The following is a 17,733-nucleotide window of genomic DNA, read 5'->3' as shown; positions in this document are numbered from 1 at the left end:
CCAATGGAAGGAACTAAGAAAGGGAAAGGAGATCAGCCACATGGAAGGGTCTGAACATCGCAAGCCTATGTGTAACTCTCTCAATTCCAAGCATCCCTCCTTTCTCCAAGCTTTCATTCCCTTTTACCACACACCATGCACGTGAAGATTTGCAAAGGGTCACAGGCCATTTCAGCCCTCACGGAGCTCAGACTCCACAGGTGGGTTCCTTCGCCCCAGGCGGCCCCAGGCGTAGAGGATAGAACACAGGCTTGGGCTGCCTGGGTCTAATCCTGGGCAGGCCACTCAGTAGCAGGGTGACCCAAGCACCTTATTTTATTCCTCTGTGCCTCAGTTTCCTCATCTGCAAAATGAAGAGAATAACAGATGCTGCTACCTCATGGGGTTGCTTTGAGAAGTTAACAAGGTCAAGTGCTTAAAACAGGCCTACGGTACGCAGAATAAGAGTGTCAGCTGTCATATAAGCAAAGCATTATGTAGTGTTAGCCCACGGTTATTAAGCCACAGGACATGGGTGACTTTTAAGGGAAGCTGATGAATACCCTAAAATCGTGATTATAATTTATGCACCCGCGTGCACACACGTGTTTCCAGGGATGATATCCATAACTTCCGTCAACTTCTCAAAGAAGCAAAGCTGAAGACAAGCTTAGGGAGGGAAGGGCAGTGCCGAGCCTGTAGATGTTCCGCTGACCTGTGTCTTCATTTTAATCAGGCCAAGGGTCGAAGCTAAGTACTGCCGTCCAACAGAACTTTCCGCAATAATGGAAATATTCTCTATGGTCGCTGCCCCAAAATAGCAGCCATCAGCCACGTGTGGCTACTGAGCGTTTAAAATGTGGCTGGTGCCACTGAGGAACTGAACTTTTCGTTTCACTTAGTTGTATTAATTTATATTTCAGCAGTCACACGGGGCTGATGGCTACAGTTCTGAACATCACAGAATTAGTCAGTCTGGGAGGAAAACATCACGAAAAGAACAGGATATTCAGTGATGCAGAACGTTCCAAGATGTACTCAGAAGTGAGTGCAACAGCAAGACGCAGCCGGCAGTTTTGAGCGTTGTGGGGGCGGATGGGAGGGCGCACCCTGGGGCGCAGCACGGAGGAGGGCAGGTGCCAGAGGGTGAGAGGGGCTGGCCAGACGATGCTGGACACTAGAGACAGAACAAGTGCTGTCGTAGTCAGGTTTCTTCAGAGAAACGGAACCCACGGGATGCACATACATACAGAGGTTTCGTTTAAGAACTCACTCAGCTCATGTGACTATTGAGGTTGGCAAGTCCAAACTCTGAACAGGGAGTGGCCAGCAGGCTAGAGACCCAGAGAAGAGTCGATGCTGCAGTTCAAGTCCAAAGGCTGTGTAGGGCAGAATTCCCTCTTACTCAGGGCAAGGCAGTCTTTTGGTCTATTCAGGCCTTCAAATGACTGGATCAGGCCCACCCACACTATGGAGGGCAATCTGCTTTACTCAAAACCACCCATTTAAATGTGAATCTCATCCAATAAACATCCTCAAAGGAGCCCTAACCAGTTTGGCTCAGTGGATAGAGCGTCGGCCTGCAGACAGAAGGGTCCCAGGTTCGATTCCGGTCAAGGGCATGTACCTTGGTTGCGGGCACATCCCCAGTGGGGGGTGTGCAGGAGGCAGCTGATCAATGTTTCTCTCATCGAAGTTTCTAACTTCTATCCCTTTCCCTTCCTCTCTGTAAAAAATCAATAAAAAATATATTTAAAACATCCTCAAAGAAACATTCAGAATAATGTTTGACTACGTACCTGTGGCCCAACCAAGCTGACCAATAAAATTAGTCACATGCACTAAAGTTTTTGAGCAAGACTATCAGTAGAATGACTTTGGCAAGATTCGGCTGGGGGGCAGGGGTGAGGGATAGGGAGGGGGCCCTAGAAAACAGGAATACCAATTGAAAGGCTATTTCAATAGTCCAGGCAAGACATGAGGGCTTGCACCAAAGAAGTGGCAATGGGAAATGAGTCATTTACTTAGCATTTATTAAAAGAAAGTAGGAATGGAGTCTGTGACAACACACACACACACACACACACACACCTTTATGGGAAGCTAGCACTTCCTCACAGTTCTCCAACACAATGTAAAGGAAAGGAAGTTTCCACACCCCGTAAAAAAGGGGAGGTAATGTAGCAGACAGATATGGACTTTACTGTGTTTCTCGACTCCAAAAAGTCCTCCTATGCCTGCTCCGTGGGGCACAAATGCCCGCCTCCCTTTCCAACCCAGAGCCTTTCTAGAAGACAGAGAGGCCACACTACAGATGTGGCAGAGTTGTTTAGCTGACTCCCCATATCCATTCTCCCCTTCAGCCTTAGAAACAATTCTGCTAGCTTAAAAAAAAAAAAAATAAGCTGCACTGGCCAGTGTTGCTAAGTGGTTAGAGCATCACCCATGCACCGAAGGATTGTGGGTTCAATTCCCAGTCAAGGGCACATACCTGGATTGCAGATTCGGGGCACATTCGGGGAGGCAACCAATCGATGTGTCTCTCTCACATTGGTGTTTCTCTCTCTCTCTCCCCACCCTCTTCCTTCCTTCCACTCTCTAAAAATCAATAGAAAAAATAATAAAAAAATTTTCAAGCCAAGCCTCCCTTGTAGTTATCCATGACTATGTGACCAGGTTCTGGCAATGAAACAAGCAGGGACTTCCACGGACTCTTTAACACAGAAGAAGCATATGCCCCCGCCCCTGCCCTCCTCTTTTCCTGAAACACCGATGTGATGGCAGGAGCTCCTGGAGCGATCTCGGACCATGAGGTGACTTTGAGGAGGGGCCTCGCATACTAGGATGAAGCAGAAAAAGGCCACGGGGTCTCGGGTGACCGTGGAGTCACGGCACCAACCTAGACTGCCTAACTCAGGTCTTTTTTTTAGGTGAGAGGAGGTATCCTTGTGTGTTTAGATCACTGTTTTTTGAGTCCTCTGTTACTTGCAACCAAATGCAATTCCTAGTGGATACAAGATGAAACCACTCTTTCGTGCACACGGCAATGTGAACTTCAAGGCTGTAAAACTTCATCTGTATGGTTTCTAATGGTCTTGGGTGTTGGGATGGGGAACATATATAAAGTAGCATGGTGCCTTAGACCTCATGATTTCCTTCCAACAGCTGCTCCCTGAAGAGCCCACTACAGATGCCCTCGCCCACCCAGGTGGAGTGCCCAGGTCAGGGTGTAAACAGACCTCCTGGCATTCTGGAATAAAGAGAATCTTCGCTCAGGTGGCCTGAGCCTGAGATTAAGAGACTTAAATTCAAAGAATAGGACAATCTTAGAAGAGCTCAGGACACCACGATTGTTAGAAACAGCCAAGGCCCAACACCTTCTCCGCAGGATGGTGCTTTGCCAAAGGGATGGGGACTGCGCCTGAGGGTGGATACAGGTTGATGAACAAACGGTATCTTTCCCTTACTTCCATTTAAACCACTTCTTCAAAGGGAGGCTTCCTAGACAAAGCCCACAGGGGCCCACACTGAAGCAAAGAAGTGCTCTTTCCTCTGGGAGAATGGACGTTCTCTAGTGCCCGCGAGAGTTTCAAATGGAAAAATGAATCAACAAAGCAGCCCAGGATCACATTAACTAAGAAAGGCACTCAAGAGTGGGGTTAGAGGAGAAAGCTGGAAGGAGGCAGACGCCAGGCAATGTCTGCACAAGTCAGTGGCAAAACAGCTGAGGAACCCACCTTCCGGAAGATTCCCGAGGAGAGGCCCAGTTGACGTGTCCTCCCATGGAACCCTCCAGAATTCTGTCCGGAGCTGACCTGCTCTCAGCAATCAAGCTCGTGGGGGTTAGGGAGGCACAGACTCAGCCGCTGAGCTTAGAAACCCCATTTCTTCCTAGGAAAGCCAGGCTCAGGAGTACCTAGAAGAGGTGTGTGAGCATACTGAGTACTTTTCGGCTGTACTGAACACCCCACCCCCACGGATGCCCTCACGTGTACTTGCCCCAAGGCTACGGCTGAAGGATGGTAATGCGGGGACCAGAACCCTCCACAGCTCCACAGGCTATGAATTCGGAATCCCTGAGAAGGGGGCAGCTGACTCCAAAACTGCCTTCTCCATCTGGCTGATGACTCAACACCCCAACTTCCCGCCTTTGTAGCACATAAAAATACAGGGCTCCCAGTTAAATCTGACTTTCGGGTAAACAACAAATTTGGTTTACTTAAGTTATGTCCCAACTATTGCATGAAACCGAGTTATACTTTAAAACATGATTTTGAAATTCAAGTTCAGCGGGGTGGCCTGCACTCTGTCTGCTGACCCTACCTTGGGCTTAAACGCCACAAGAACATTCTGCTGCAGAGAAATGAAAACTCTGTCTACGCCTGGACTTCTAGGTATCGCCCTCTTGGTGTCATGGGTGTGGTTCCTTCACGCCGCTGTCAAGAGCTGGACATGAGCATCAGGATGGAAACAGCGGATGGCAAACCACGGGAATGTTGGTTAGTTTTTTTGTTTTGTTTTTTAACGGAACCAAAGTTTATTGAGAGCATCCATGCGAATTAAAGTCTGTTAGTCCATGCGTAGAGTCCCACATGGCCATAAGCCACGTGGGCGCAGGGATGTGCTCTCCCGTCAGGAGCCCGTTGCATGCTGGGGAGAAGGGCGAAGGGCCATGGGAATGTTTTTAAAGCATAAGTACTTGAACATCCAGAGTAAACCCCTGAGATGTGACAGTCAGCTACTCCTCAGAGTAAACAAGCCCATCGGATCTTAAGGGTAGATTTTTCATAGAAGGGACGGGGGGTGGGGGGGGGCAGAATATGAAGTCACACGGGGAGGGATGGGAGGTGGGAGGGGAAGAGAAAAGAAGGAAAGCAGGGCGCGGTAGGGGAGGGGGGCAGAGGGGATCCCCAAGGTGAAGACAGGGAACGGAAAGTAAACCAAAAGTGCTCCAGAGGAATCTTACCATTGGGCCAGGGCCCAAACCTTGCTGCCTGGCAACATAAAAAGCCTACCCATGTTGACAAAACTGGTAGCCACATACACCCCTACTCTGATTTTCTCATCCGAAAAATCGGCCACCCCGCCACCCCTTTCCGGGGGTGCCCGTGGTTTACAACATGGGGAGGAAGGAAGGGGTGATCTACGTCAACGCAATGATTTCACTGAAGGCAGACGGGAGGGAGGGAGGGAGGAAGAAACCACCACATCCAGCTTGGCCTCTAACTGCTAAACTGCGGTGACAAACCCCATCTGTTAGCTCCGGGCAGCACGTCGCCAACCAAGCGGCACTTCCTGGGAATCAGCGGTGGCTCCGTGAAAAGCAAAGGGGACAGGGGAAGGGGAACCGTCCCCGACAGGGTCACGGTGGGTGGCATGCTTACGACGGCCTGGGTGAGACCCTGCTTGTGAGCAGTCCCTCCTTCCTGGCCTTTGGCCACCTGCCAGTCAGGTGAGGGTCCCATGCAAGCGGCCCCCAGAACCTCCAGGAGAAGAAACCTCAGGATCAACAAGGCTCCCTGCTCCCGCTCCAGCAGAGGACTCGGGGCAGAGCCAGCCAGGCAGGAGGCACAGTGACTCCAAAAGGGGGGGGCCGGTCCTTCCGACTGAAGCCTCAAGACCGACTCTACTCGGTCAGGAGCCTGCAACCTGGGTCAGAAGCTCCCCTCTCCACACAGATTCAAGATTCCAGGCTTCCTGGGGAGAGATCAACCAAAGGACTTGTATGCATGCATATAAGCCTAATCAATGGACACAGACAACAGGGGGGGTGGGGGCATGAATGGGAGGTGGGGGGTAATGGGGGAATAAGGACACATATGTAATACCTTAATCCAGGCGTCCTCAAACTACGGCCCGCGGGCCACATGCGGGTGTTTTTGCCGTTGTTGTTTTTTTTACTTCAAAATAAGATACGTGCAGTGTGCAGAGGAATTTGTTCATAGTTTTTTTTTAAACTATAGTCCGGCCCTCCAACGGTCTGAGGGACAGTGAACTGGCCCCCTGTTTAAAAAGTCTGAGGACCCCTGCCTTAATCAATAAAGAAATTAAAAAAAAAAAAAAGATTCCAGGCTTCCACACTGCAGCAGCTCCTTCCCCCGAATCTCCTACCAATACTGCAGGCAGGATACATGCGGCCCTGCAGGCGAGGGAGAGTTCACGGCCGTCTCCCCCCTGGCTGTAAATCACTAGGAACTCTGCGCCGGGACAGGTGCCCCGTCACTCCGCTGCCTGCCCTTGCCCTGGGCGGCCGGGATGACGCAGTTCCCAGGAACTGGCCTGTGCCACCCAGTGGGAATACGATCGGGGCCCCAGGACGGACGTCACTGACCCAACCTCCTGACCCAAGTCCCACAGCGAGGGCTGCCACCCAGGCAGGAAAGCGGCTCAGCCGAAGGGCAAGTGGCCGGGAAGGAGGGAGGCAGGACGGAGCTGCACTGGTCCCAGAACAGGACAGAGGACCATGAGGGGGAGAAGTCTGAAAGGGCCCCCAATTACTTAGAACGAGAGCCTCCCTGTTACCCCAGGGCAGGAAAGGCAGGGAACTAACTGCACAGATGAGCTCCAAATCTTCCTTCAGCCCAGCCCGTCCCCCGTTTCCCCTGCCGGTTCCCAGCGACGTGTCCGAGTGTAGGGCAGGCTTTGCAAGTCACTAAGAGCCTCCTACGTGCCAAGCACCAGGCACAGCCAGACCAGGTAGATGCAGGTTCAAACCCTTGCTCCTCTCCTCACAATGCGGGCGCGTTCCTTTACCTCCCGAGCCTCAGTTACTACCCCTCCTGCCCCCCCACCTCCATATGATGACGGTAATGCCACCTTGCCCTGCTGCTATGAGGACTAGATGAGATAATGTACACAAGGGACCTGCCACTGCTGACCTGGGCACCTAGTAGGTCCTCAATAAATGAGGATGTGGGGAGCCCCCTGAATAACTCAATAATTCAACTTCTCTAAACCTCAGTTTCCTCTTTGGAAAAAAAAAAAAAGTACCTCTCTCATGCAGGTAAAGCACTTAGAAAAGTGCGTGGCATACAAAGAGTGTTAAAATGACTCCTTTTCCTCCTCCCCGCCATCCTTTTTATTTTAAATACTAGAGGCCCAGTGCATGATTGAATCATGCACATGTAGGGTCCCCTACACGCTTTCGCTTTTGATCACGGGGGAGCTGGGTGCCTGTTCGCTGGTACACCAGGCCTTTCAGAAGCCTCCGGTGCGGCGGAGGCTTCTGAAAGGCCTGGTGCCTGAGTGGACAGGCACCCAGCTCCCACGCTTTTGCTTTCGATTGCGGGGGAGCTGGGTGCCTGTCCGCTGGTGCCTGAGCGGACAGGCACCCAGCTCCCCCGCTTTTGATGGTCCGCGGTGGAACGTGAGCTCGCTGCCCCAGAGGCCCCTTCTGTGCCGCAGCACAGCCATGGCGCAGATGCTGAGCTCAAGCCGCCGCTGGCGACGCGAGCTCAGAGTCCCGCCGGCCCAATCGGCCACCCCGAGTCCCGCCCCCCTGCGCCTCCTGGCCAATCGCGGGCATAGCGAAGGTACGGTCAATTTGCATATTTGTCTATTATTAGGTAGGATATTTTATTGATTTTTTTTACAGAGAGTTAGAAACATCGATGAGAGAGAAACATAGATTCAGCTGCCTCCTGCACACCCCCCCACTGGGGATGTGCCCACAACCAAGGTACATGCCCTTGACCGGAATCAAATCTGGGACCTTTCAGTCTGTAGGTCGACGCTCTATCCACTGAGCCAAACGGGTCAGGGCCCTCCCCGCCATCCTTAATCTCTGACTCAGGTCCCTCCACACACTCTCCTCCGTCCTCTTCACTCCCAGCTCCCCACCTCCAGCTGCCCTGAAATTCCCACCGAGGAGCCCCGTCACAAGGCCAACACTCAGGAGAGTAGACTCACCACCGTCTCCCAAAGCCACATCCCCAGCCTCTCCGTTTCCTACGGGCTGCTCAGGCTCTTCGGGTCAAAGCCTCGGGGTTCCCTCTGAGCCGTGCTTGGCGGCTGGCTAACCACTAAGTCTGCCAAGTCCTCCTAGTCCCTCGGATGAGGCCGCACCCCCGAGAGGTGTGTGTGCAGGCCCAGGTGACAGTCTCTGGGCTCGAGACTAGTTTCCTCATCTGTGACGTGGGGACAAAAGCGGAAGATAAATGGCAGCCCCTACACGGGGCAGGACATATGCTGCCCAAAACACAGCTCTCAAAAGATGGTGCCCGATGAACGTAAGGACAGGACAGTGGTCGTCGATGCCCCATCAACTTCACAAACACGACGTGAGCCCCACGTGCAGAGCCCACCGTGGCCACTTTGCAGCTTCTCAGCCCAGTCTGGAGGCCGAGCGGGGCTGCCAGGTGCTCCCGCGTCTGGCCACACCGTTCCTTCCCAGCTGGTCCCCCAGCCCCCCTGGGCCTCCCTTCCCACAGCCCTGGTGACCTGCATGCTGACCTCTCCCTCCCATCTCAGCTCTCTGTCCTCTGTACCCAGACTCTCTCCTGTGCTGAGGCTCAGGCATGCTGCTCTTCCCCAGGCTTCTCTCTCTCTCTCTCTCTCTCTCTCTCTCTCTCTCTCTCTCTCTCTCACACACACACACACACACACACACACACACACACACACACACACACTGATGCTCTTCAGATGTGCAACGCACGTCTCACAACTCCAACCAGTTAAAAATAACAAGAGTTGCCCCAATGTCCATTTAAAGATGAATGAGCAAACAAAATGTGGCCCATATACACAGTGGAATATTATTCAGCCTGAAAACGGAATGAAAATCTAACATGTGCTACGATATGGGGAGACCCTGAGGACATGATGCTGAGTGAAATGAGCCAGTCTCGAAAAGACAGAGAGTGCAGGATCACACTTCTATGGGTGCCCAGAGTAGTCGGGCCCAGAGAGACGGGAAGCAGAATGGTGGTTGCCAAGGGCGGAGGGACAGAAGAAATGGGAAGTTACTATTTCACGAGTCCCGAGTTTCGGTTTGGGAAAATGAAAGGTTCTGGAGAGGGATGGCGGTGAGGGTTACACAGCAATAGGAATGTCCTTCGTGCTACTGAACTGTACACTGAAAAAAGGTACATCTTACATGTAGTTTACCACAATCTTTTATAAAGGAAAACGATGACAAGGGCTGGGACTGGCAGGGATGAAATGCAAGCCCAGGGCCACTGTTCGACCAGATAGAACCTAGGGAGCAAAATAAGCAAGAAACACTCCACTGCTCAGGTTTCCCGAGCCACACGGCCCCGCCCCCTCGTCACCATGTCCCCGGCCACACACTGAAGGCCAGATGGGCTGGCGGATACGTCAAAGCCACCTTAAAAACAAGCTCCGGCTCAAGGGAAAAACCCTCAGATAAATCAAAGCCAGTTCCCTGCCCCCAGCTCGGCCCAGAAAAGAAAACGCAGACATCTCCTACATCCTCCTGGCGGGCTTTAGCCGGGGTTTTCTCAAAACCCCAGGGTTGGGCCTGACTCACTAGCAGGAAAATGAGTTGACACCAGGAATAATAACGTCAGTGCACATTTTGATGGGCAGATAGAATTTCTACAGGCCGGACAATTACAAATCTTTGTCAACTCTTTCTGGAAAGCCAAGCTGTAGGAGAAGTTTCTCCCTTCGTCAAGTCTCCACTGTTCCGCTGAGCCTCTGGCTGGATGGACACGGTCATCCCAGACATATAATAAAACCACCCCTGCAGCATAATCTTTATTAAAAAAAACAAACAAGAGCTATACATCAACTGTTAACAGAAAGTATGGGAGCTTATTTTTCTTCTTTTTGTCTATTTTTGATACTTCCTACCACATTTTTTTTAATATTTCTTTATTGATTTCAGAGAGGAAGGGAGAAGGAGAGGGGGAGAGAGAGAGAGAGAGAGAGAGAGAAACATCAGTGATGAGAGAGAATCACTGGTCAGCCGCTCCTGCACGCCCCCTACTGGGGATCAAGCCCGCAACCCAGGCATGTGCCCTTAGTTGGAATCGAACCTGGGACCCTTCAGTCTGCAGGCCGACGCTCTATATCCACTGAGCCAAGCCGGCTAGGGCTCCTACCACATTTTTTTAAATGAAGCCAAAAGCTAAGCTCACGCAGGGACTCCATGGCCAAACACTCTCTCGTTAAGTCCTAAGGACGACCTCCTGAGAGCCGAGGCTGGTCCGTGACCAGAGTCCCATAGACGAGGATGCGGAGGCTCTGCGAACGCAGTGCCGCGTGACACGCACTTGAAGGAGACGCTCTGAAGGCCTCTCAGCGCCCACCCCTGCGCGGCACAGTCAGGGGGTCTGTGCATATAGAAAGGAAGGGGGAGGAGGAAGACCAGAGGAAGAAAACAGGAAGCCCCACTTGGCCGCCGCTGGCGGTGGGCCCCACCCCTGCACCATCAGGAAGGTCACACTGGTGCACAGACAGACGGCCCCCTGGCCCAAGCCCAGACAGCCCCCGTCCACGGCGATGAGATGTGACATCCGCACCCAGCCTCGGCCTTGGAGCATCCTTCCAGTTCCTCGGCTACAGGCCAACAAGGTCCCTGGGGGCTGAGGGGTAGGGGTCACTCTGAGACCGCTCCGCCCTTCTTCCTGCCCCACCTGCAAAGAGGCAGGACTTGAAGGGGAGGGTGTGCAGGCACCGGGCAGGAGGCCCTCGGCATTCATCTCGAGCTCTGCCAGTTGACAGTGAGTCAGTCACAGGCCCCCGGGGGCTGGCTGTTATGTGATTAGACCTGATGACTCAGCGCCTTGTCCACGGGACTCAGTGATTGTCATGATCATTTATGCTCACAAGGGCTCAGAGGAAGGAGCAGCAGGCAGGGACCAGTGTCTGGGTCTTCTCCTTCCCCGTCCACATGCCTGGCCATCGGGGGCCGAGCGGCGACACAGGCACACCCCGCATCGCAGCGGTAGCCAGCCAAGGGAGACACACTCTGAAAGCAGAACCAACTTCCCTGCGGCCCCAGCAATCGCCTGAGCGCAGCTGCCCTCTGCTGCCCCTTTGCTGGCCTTGGTGCCTCAGCTGCCTGTTTGGGCTCTCAGAACAAAGAACCAGTATTTCAAGAGACGCGAATGGCTAATTGCTCCCACACCAGGAGGAGGAGAGGGACAGGAGAGGGACGGAGTCTTCGCCTTCTGCCCGACAGGAAGTCATTAGGAGAGGGCAGAGCAGGAGCCTGATGTTCTGGAGACATCCTCTCCTCCACCTGAGCTGGCCCCGCTGCCTGGGAAGTAGGCCTGGGTGCCATTTCTGGGGGCGAAGTGGCGCCCACTCACAGGGCCATCCTAGCGTCAGCACCCACCCTCCATGAAGAGTACCCAGAGCTGGATGAAGGCAGTCTGTGGGGAGGGGGGTGAGAAGAGCTGACCCCAAATGCAGCCGATGACAAAGTCATGGCTGTTCCCCATCACACAGGACTCTCACTTCTAACCTTCAGGGGAGACACAGAAGTCAGAAGGCGCACCCAACAGCAGCTGGGATGGTGGGCAGAGGCCGGGAGAGGGCGTGCGGGGCTATCTTACCTGCCTGGCCACCCTCCGCGCCTCCCAGTAGGGCTTCGAGTCTTCCACGGCTTTGCCGATCTTCTTCAACAGCTCGTCCAGTTTCACCGTCGCTTCAACCAGAACAGAGCGGAACTTCTGCCGAGCATCCTGCAGCCAGGGGATATGGAGGAAGCACAGTTCAGGCTTAAGAAGGAATCTGGAAAAATCTGCCTGACCTCACCACAAACACCAAGGATGGGACCTCACACAACCTACAAGCACCCAATACCTTCACAGGACAGTGTCTACAGCAGCACCAGCCCAAAGAACGCTTTCTGTGCTGCCTGAAGTGTTCTAGCATCGGCACTGTCCCGTGCGGCAGCCACGAGCCACATGTGAACATTGAGCACTTGAAATTGGCTGGTGAGCCCTGGCTGGGTAACTCGGTTGGTTAGAGTGTCATCCTGATACACCAAGGCTGTGGGTTCGATCCCCATCAGGGCACATACAATAATCAACCAATGAATGCAGAAATAAGTAGAACAACAATTGGATATCTCTCTCTCTAAGTAATCAAAAAATAAATTTAAGAAGAAAAAATTTTATATTTAAAAAAATTAATTGGCTGGTGAGACTGAGGAAATACATTTTATTTCATCTTAATTAAATATATTTATTTATTTATTGAGGGGGGGGGGAGGAGAGGGGGAATGAGAGAGAGAGAGGAATATCAATGTGAGAGAGAAACATTGATCAGCTGAACCTGTAACCTGGGCATGTGCCCTGACCAGGAATCAAACCAGTGAACTCCTGGTGCACGGGACGATGCCCAACCAAGGGAGCCACACCTGACAGGGCTATATTTAAATTTTAAAAATAAATGTGGCTAATGACTACTGTATTAGACAACACAGGCTAGATTAAAAAGCTGTCTAGATCCTCAAGGGAAGATGTCCAGTCGGGCGCCCCAGCAGCTTAGCCCATAATGATGGCACCATTTCCTGCCCTACCATGGAGTCCTCAATCATATGCCGTGGTCAAGATGAAACACTGAGAGCAAGCTGCCCACATGCCAGACCCTGTGCTGAGCCCTGGGCTTGGTCCCTGCCTTCAGGGCACCTCCAATCTGGTGGGTAAGTCCAGAAGTCGGTGCCAGGATGGTGGTGGTACAGGTGCCATGGAAACCAGCAGTGGAGACCCTCACTAGGCCAGTAAGACAGAGCCCTCCCGGAGCGGGGATAGCTGCACAGACGCCTAAAGCATGAATGGGCACTGGGGAGGGGAGAGGAAATACTGAGTCCCAAGCAGGCAGCAGCGCCCTCGGCCAGAGGGGAGAGGGAGAAAGGGAAGGAAGCTGGAGTCTGGAATGTGGAGAACGGCAAGAGACAGGGCGGCCACCCATCCTGGGGGCAGCCACTATGAGGGTGGTGAGGACCGGGGCGGGCCGGGGCGGGAACCAGGTGGAGGGGGGCAATGTTGAGAGTACTACAATGTCATCTGTAATACTCTCAACAATAAAGATTTAAAAAATAAAAATAAAAGCTGGGCCTCGATAAGAGTTTGGAAGGAACAGGCAGGTGGGCCACGCCAGGCTTAACCACAGGGTAAAAGTTGAGAAACCAGACCCGTGGACATCACTGGAGGGCAAATTTTTTAAAAAAGAAATTTAGTCCCATGTCTAGGACATATTGGAGGTCAGGTCAATATCTCACAGACCCCACATCCCCTCTCCTCCTTTCCCCTTTGGCATTTACCCGATGCAGCCACACCTTGGGTGTGGGGGAGTGTGTATGTGTATGGGGGTGTATGTGTGCATGTGGGTGGTTATGTGAGGGTGTGGATGTGTGTGTATGTGAGTGTGTGTACGCACGCACACACATGCCTTTGAGAAAGGGGAAATGGATACTCAGAGAAGAAGGAACAACACATGATCACCAGCCATGGGGCTGCCCCAAGACCAAACAGCCTCGTGCTGGTAAAACACACGAGGCTGCAAAGCACCTGCCTCGCAAGTAACTACCTGAAAGCTATTTCTAAACAGCAAATGGTAGGGGCTTGGTGGGCCAATGGGATGGCTCCTGGGGGCAAAGGAGACTCCAATCACTTCTCATTCCATCCCCCTGTCATGCTGTGCCAGACACTTCTGACACCGGCCTGGGTCCCTTCCCCCCGCCCTGTCATCACCATGATTTTCTCTACCTCTCCCTTAGCTGGCCGGGCCCACCGTCAGGTAATCTGCCAACACTGGGCCCCCATTCCCACCTGGCAACCACTGGCTGGAAGTGGAGTCGAAGATGACGCCCCTTAGAGAGGGACGGCCCTTTCCGTCCCCAGCCCCTGTGCCTGAATCACACCGGCCTGCTTCACTCACTCAGGTTCCCTGCCACCTCCTGGCGACTTCTGATTTGCCAAGAGCTATTCTGGTCACTGATGAATATAACCCACCGACTCTGTCCTCCTAAGCCAGAGGGCTGCACGGCACAGATGGACCTTTACTAAGTGGCAGACACCATCACAGAGGCTCACTTCCACCAATCTGTGTGACCGCTAACAACCTTATCAGCAGGTGCTGTTGCTGTCATTCACATTTCACAAAGAGGGAAACTGAGGCACAGAGTGAATAGCTAACTTGCCTAAAGTCACACAGCTGGGAATGGCAGAGCCACGATTTAGACTCAAGCAGAAAAATAAATAAGTACAATCGGGTGAGATAAGTACTGAGACCTCGGTATGAGCACTGGGCAACAGACCCCCAACTGGGAAGGCCACCCAAAGAAAGTGTCATGTAAGTCAGGCCTTGAAGAAGGGCCTTTCACCGGGTAGAGAAGGAGGGGCGTTAGCGACTGAGGGACTAGCACAAGCCAAGGATGGCAGGTCACAGGAGGCCACAGTTCGATTCCCAATCAGGTCCGTGGAGGCTGGAGCGAGGACGGGCCTGTGTGCCACATTAGGCATCTGAACTTGATGCCATGCACAATGGGAGACAGCGGGGTTTTTTTGTTTTTTGTTTGTTTTTTTCCTTTCTTTATTGATTAAGGTGTCACATATTTGTCCTCATCCCCCCATTCCCATCCCACACCCCTCCCCACGGATGTCCCCACCCCCTTGTTGTCCTTAACCATTGGTTAGGCTCGTATGCATGCACACAAGTCCTTTGGTTGATCTCTCCCCTCTCCCTCCACGGCCTGATAGTCCGATCGATGCCTCCTTGTTTCTGGGTCTGTTCTTGTTCATCAATCTATGTTGTTCATCATTTCCCCTAGATGAGCGAGATCATGTGTTACTAGAAATATACTTATAAGAACCGAATGTGAGATGAGCAATAATAGTTATGCTGACAGGCAAATGAATCAGTCTGTAGTGAGTTTCTTTTTGGACCAACAGTTCTTTTGAGACCCAATTTCAATGTCCACCAGTTCCTTATGTGTACATGTTGGCACTGACTTTTCAGCTATGGATGGTGGACAAATGGTGGTAATGCAGGTCCGACTCCCTCTGGTTTGGTATCGCCCGGACCCAGGGGCGCGTGGCCTCTCCCGGACCCAGGGGCGCGCAGCCTTACCCGCGCCCGGGACCCAGCCTCACCCGGACCCAGGGGCACATGGCCTCACCCGGACCCGGGATGACAGTGGGGTTTTTATAGCGAGTCTCCACTTACTTTCCATGTACCCTGTGTGAGAAATGACTGAAGAATGCGTTCTACCACAAGAAGTGAAAGTAATCGTACTTTACTAGACGGCTGCATTGTCAATAGCACTTACAGAGCCCCAACAATGTCAGCACCAGATCCTGACGACACAGTAATTCTGCTGGGAGGAAAGGGGACGGGAAAGTGGGTGTGAGGTGGGGACAGAGGGTGGAAAGAGCCTGAAATCTCACCTTCCATAGTGGGATGTCGGCAGATAATAAGTAAAACTGAAAACTCAAGAAGTAGCCGCACGAAGTCTACTATTTAGAATCACAGAAGTAAATAACTACATACTCAGCTAAAATGTGTTAAACTCATCTATTAAACTGCCTCTAAGGGAGAAAAAAATGGAGGTAGGGTAGGAGACTAGAATACTAGTGGGGTGCCCAGCCAGTGTGGTTCAATGGTTGAGCACTGACCTATGAACCAGGAGGTCACAGTTCGATTCCCGATCAGGGCCCATGCCCAGTTGCAGGCTCAATCCCCAATAGGGGGCATGCAGGAGGCAGCTGATCAATGATTCTGTCTCATCACTGATGTTTCTCTCTCCCTCCCTCTCCCTTCCTCTCTCTGAAATCAATAAAAACATATTTAAAAAAAGAAAAGAATACTAGTGGGGGTTTTGTTTGTTTGCCTTTTTTTTTTTTTTATTGTGGCAAAACACCACAGGGATTTGTAAGCAGATCTGGGTTTTACCAAAGTGAACCAGGCACCTCAGGGGATTCTGGTGGGCGATTCAGGGACCACCAGCCTGGTTAAGTGTGTTACCATCAAAGGGATTGAACCCAAGAGACTTGATTTGAGATCAGCATCTCCCTCCGTCAACAGGCTGTGTTGCCAGGGACGATGATGTATGACTGGCTGACATCCAACCACAAACAAGCCTATTCATCCGAGACGTGTTAAAAGCTAAACACAAAGCCAGCCTTCTCCCTGACGAGAGAGAGCGGACCCAGTTTTTCCACCGCTCCACAGAGGATCGGAGCGACTCCGGTGACAATTCTCCACAAATACTGGGTTTGGGGACCCACAAACCAAAACCTTTCCCGCCTGTCTAACCGAACAGCCCTGACTTCCTGGGCCTCACCTGGTCCAGGAGTGGCCTGTGACCCAGGCCTGGCCAGTTGGGGAGGACATCAGAACCAATGACCCGCCAGTACCAAGAAGACTTCCCTCTGGGACTTTCCGGAAACGGTTAGAAAGAGGAAATGTCTCCCCTGAGAAGGCTTAGTGATTGGAATGAACGCCTGCAGCAGATGGCAACCATCTTGGCACCATGAGGGGAGAGCCTGGCGAAGGGGGGAAGGGATGGAGGGGGGATGGAGGGAGTGGGAGGTGGGGGGAGTCCCAATGACATCTGAGCTTCTGGACCTAATAATGCTTCCCAGTTTAACCCCTTTCCCTGGAGCCAAACTAGCACACACACACCCCCAACTGTCACCATGGCTTCATGTTATGTTTAAGCGAATTGGAACTAGCTTTCTGTCACCTGCAATCAAATCAAGTCATAAAAAAAGGATGGAAAAACAGGCCTTAAGGAAGTCCTATTTATATAGACGGGAGGGGAGGGTCCATCTACAGGCTGTACTTAAATACGGATAGCGGATGGAGGGCGCTGCCCCCGGCAATACAGCGTGTGTGCAAGGAGCAGAGCCTAGGGGATGTGATTCAGCCGAAGTCGTATAAAACTTTTCTTTAAGTCCATCCGAATGCCAGCTGGCCACACCTGAAAGCCAGCCTGTCTCCACTGAACCTGTGCTTTTTGCCTTATTTCCTAGTTCTGAGAAAAGATGACTGCGGTCCTTTGTCTCCTACAATTGCAGGCAAGTGTGTCTCCCACGATCAGAGTGGAGGTTGCTTGCAGGGATGTCCAGGGAGGAGAGAAAGCTGTTTTCTCTCCAGGAAATGGCCCAGGGAGGAAGCAGTCAGAAGTCCAAACGCATCTCATCTCGGGGGAACGAGCAGACCTCCCCCGTCTAGGAAAACAAGCCATTGACTCTCCAGGGCTGCTGACTGGCGGGCTTTTTAGATCAGCACTTGAAGGAGTTCTAAAAGGGCTCCCTCTGCTTGGACGAGGCCTCAGATCTTCACATCTGAAAACGGTGTCATCCATTAGGTGACGCGGTCTGAGGGTAATTTATTCAAGCAAAGGACTGCTGACGGTGGCCGAGTCCCCGGAGTGAATGTGTCAGTGTGTCACAAACACAGGCCTGTATCAGATAAGAACTCCGGCTAAACCAAGCCAGCCAGCACCAGCGAGCCTTGCAAACAGGGGCCGGGTGTCAGAGTCCTGTTTCCTGGCCAGCCCGCTCACCTAAACCTCCATCATCTCACCTGTGAGCTGAAAATGACAGCCTTCCCACTTCTCAAAAGTGCCCCCAGAACCCAGGGAGATGAAGACGGGATGTCAGTTTTTAAAAATAACTGGCCTACAAAGTAAAGATGACACCACCCTTCAAAAGGTCCTCAGTAATGCCATTTATAAATACACCGCGTTCAGAGCGGAAGGCCAGATTTCACAGGCGTTATCTGCACCGCACAGCAACCTGCAAGACTGGCTCAGCCAGAATGACCCTTCTT

At 52.3% G+C, this 17,733-nt stretch overlaps 1 protein-coding gene across 1 annotated transcript in view; it reads right to left on the bottom strand.

The window, feature by feature from the left end:
- SH3BP5 (SH3 domain binding protein 5) overlaps positions 1–17,733 on the bottom strand; it is a 64,038-nt gene that overhangs the window by 25,138 nt on the left and 21,167 nt on the right. Inside the window, exon 3 of the mRNA XM_079795426.1 lies at positions 11,505–11,633. Coding sequence (XP_079651552.1) covers positions 11,505–11,633 — 129 coding nt within the window. The remainder of the gene's footprint in view (positions 1–11,504; positions 11,634–17,733) is intronic.

The sequence above is a fragment of the Cnephaeus nilssonii genome (genome assembly GCF_951640355.1).
Source record: "Cnephaeus nilssonii genome assembly, chromosome: 17".
Taxonomy (NCBI): Eukaryota; Metazoa; Chordata; class Mammalia; order Chiroptera; family Vespertilionidae; genus Cnephaeus; species Cnephaeus nilssonii.
Note: the sequence above shows the minus strand (reverse complement) of the source record. Positions and strands in the feature narration are given on the sequence as shown.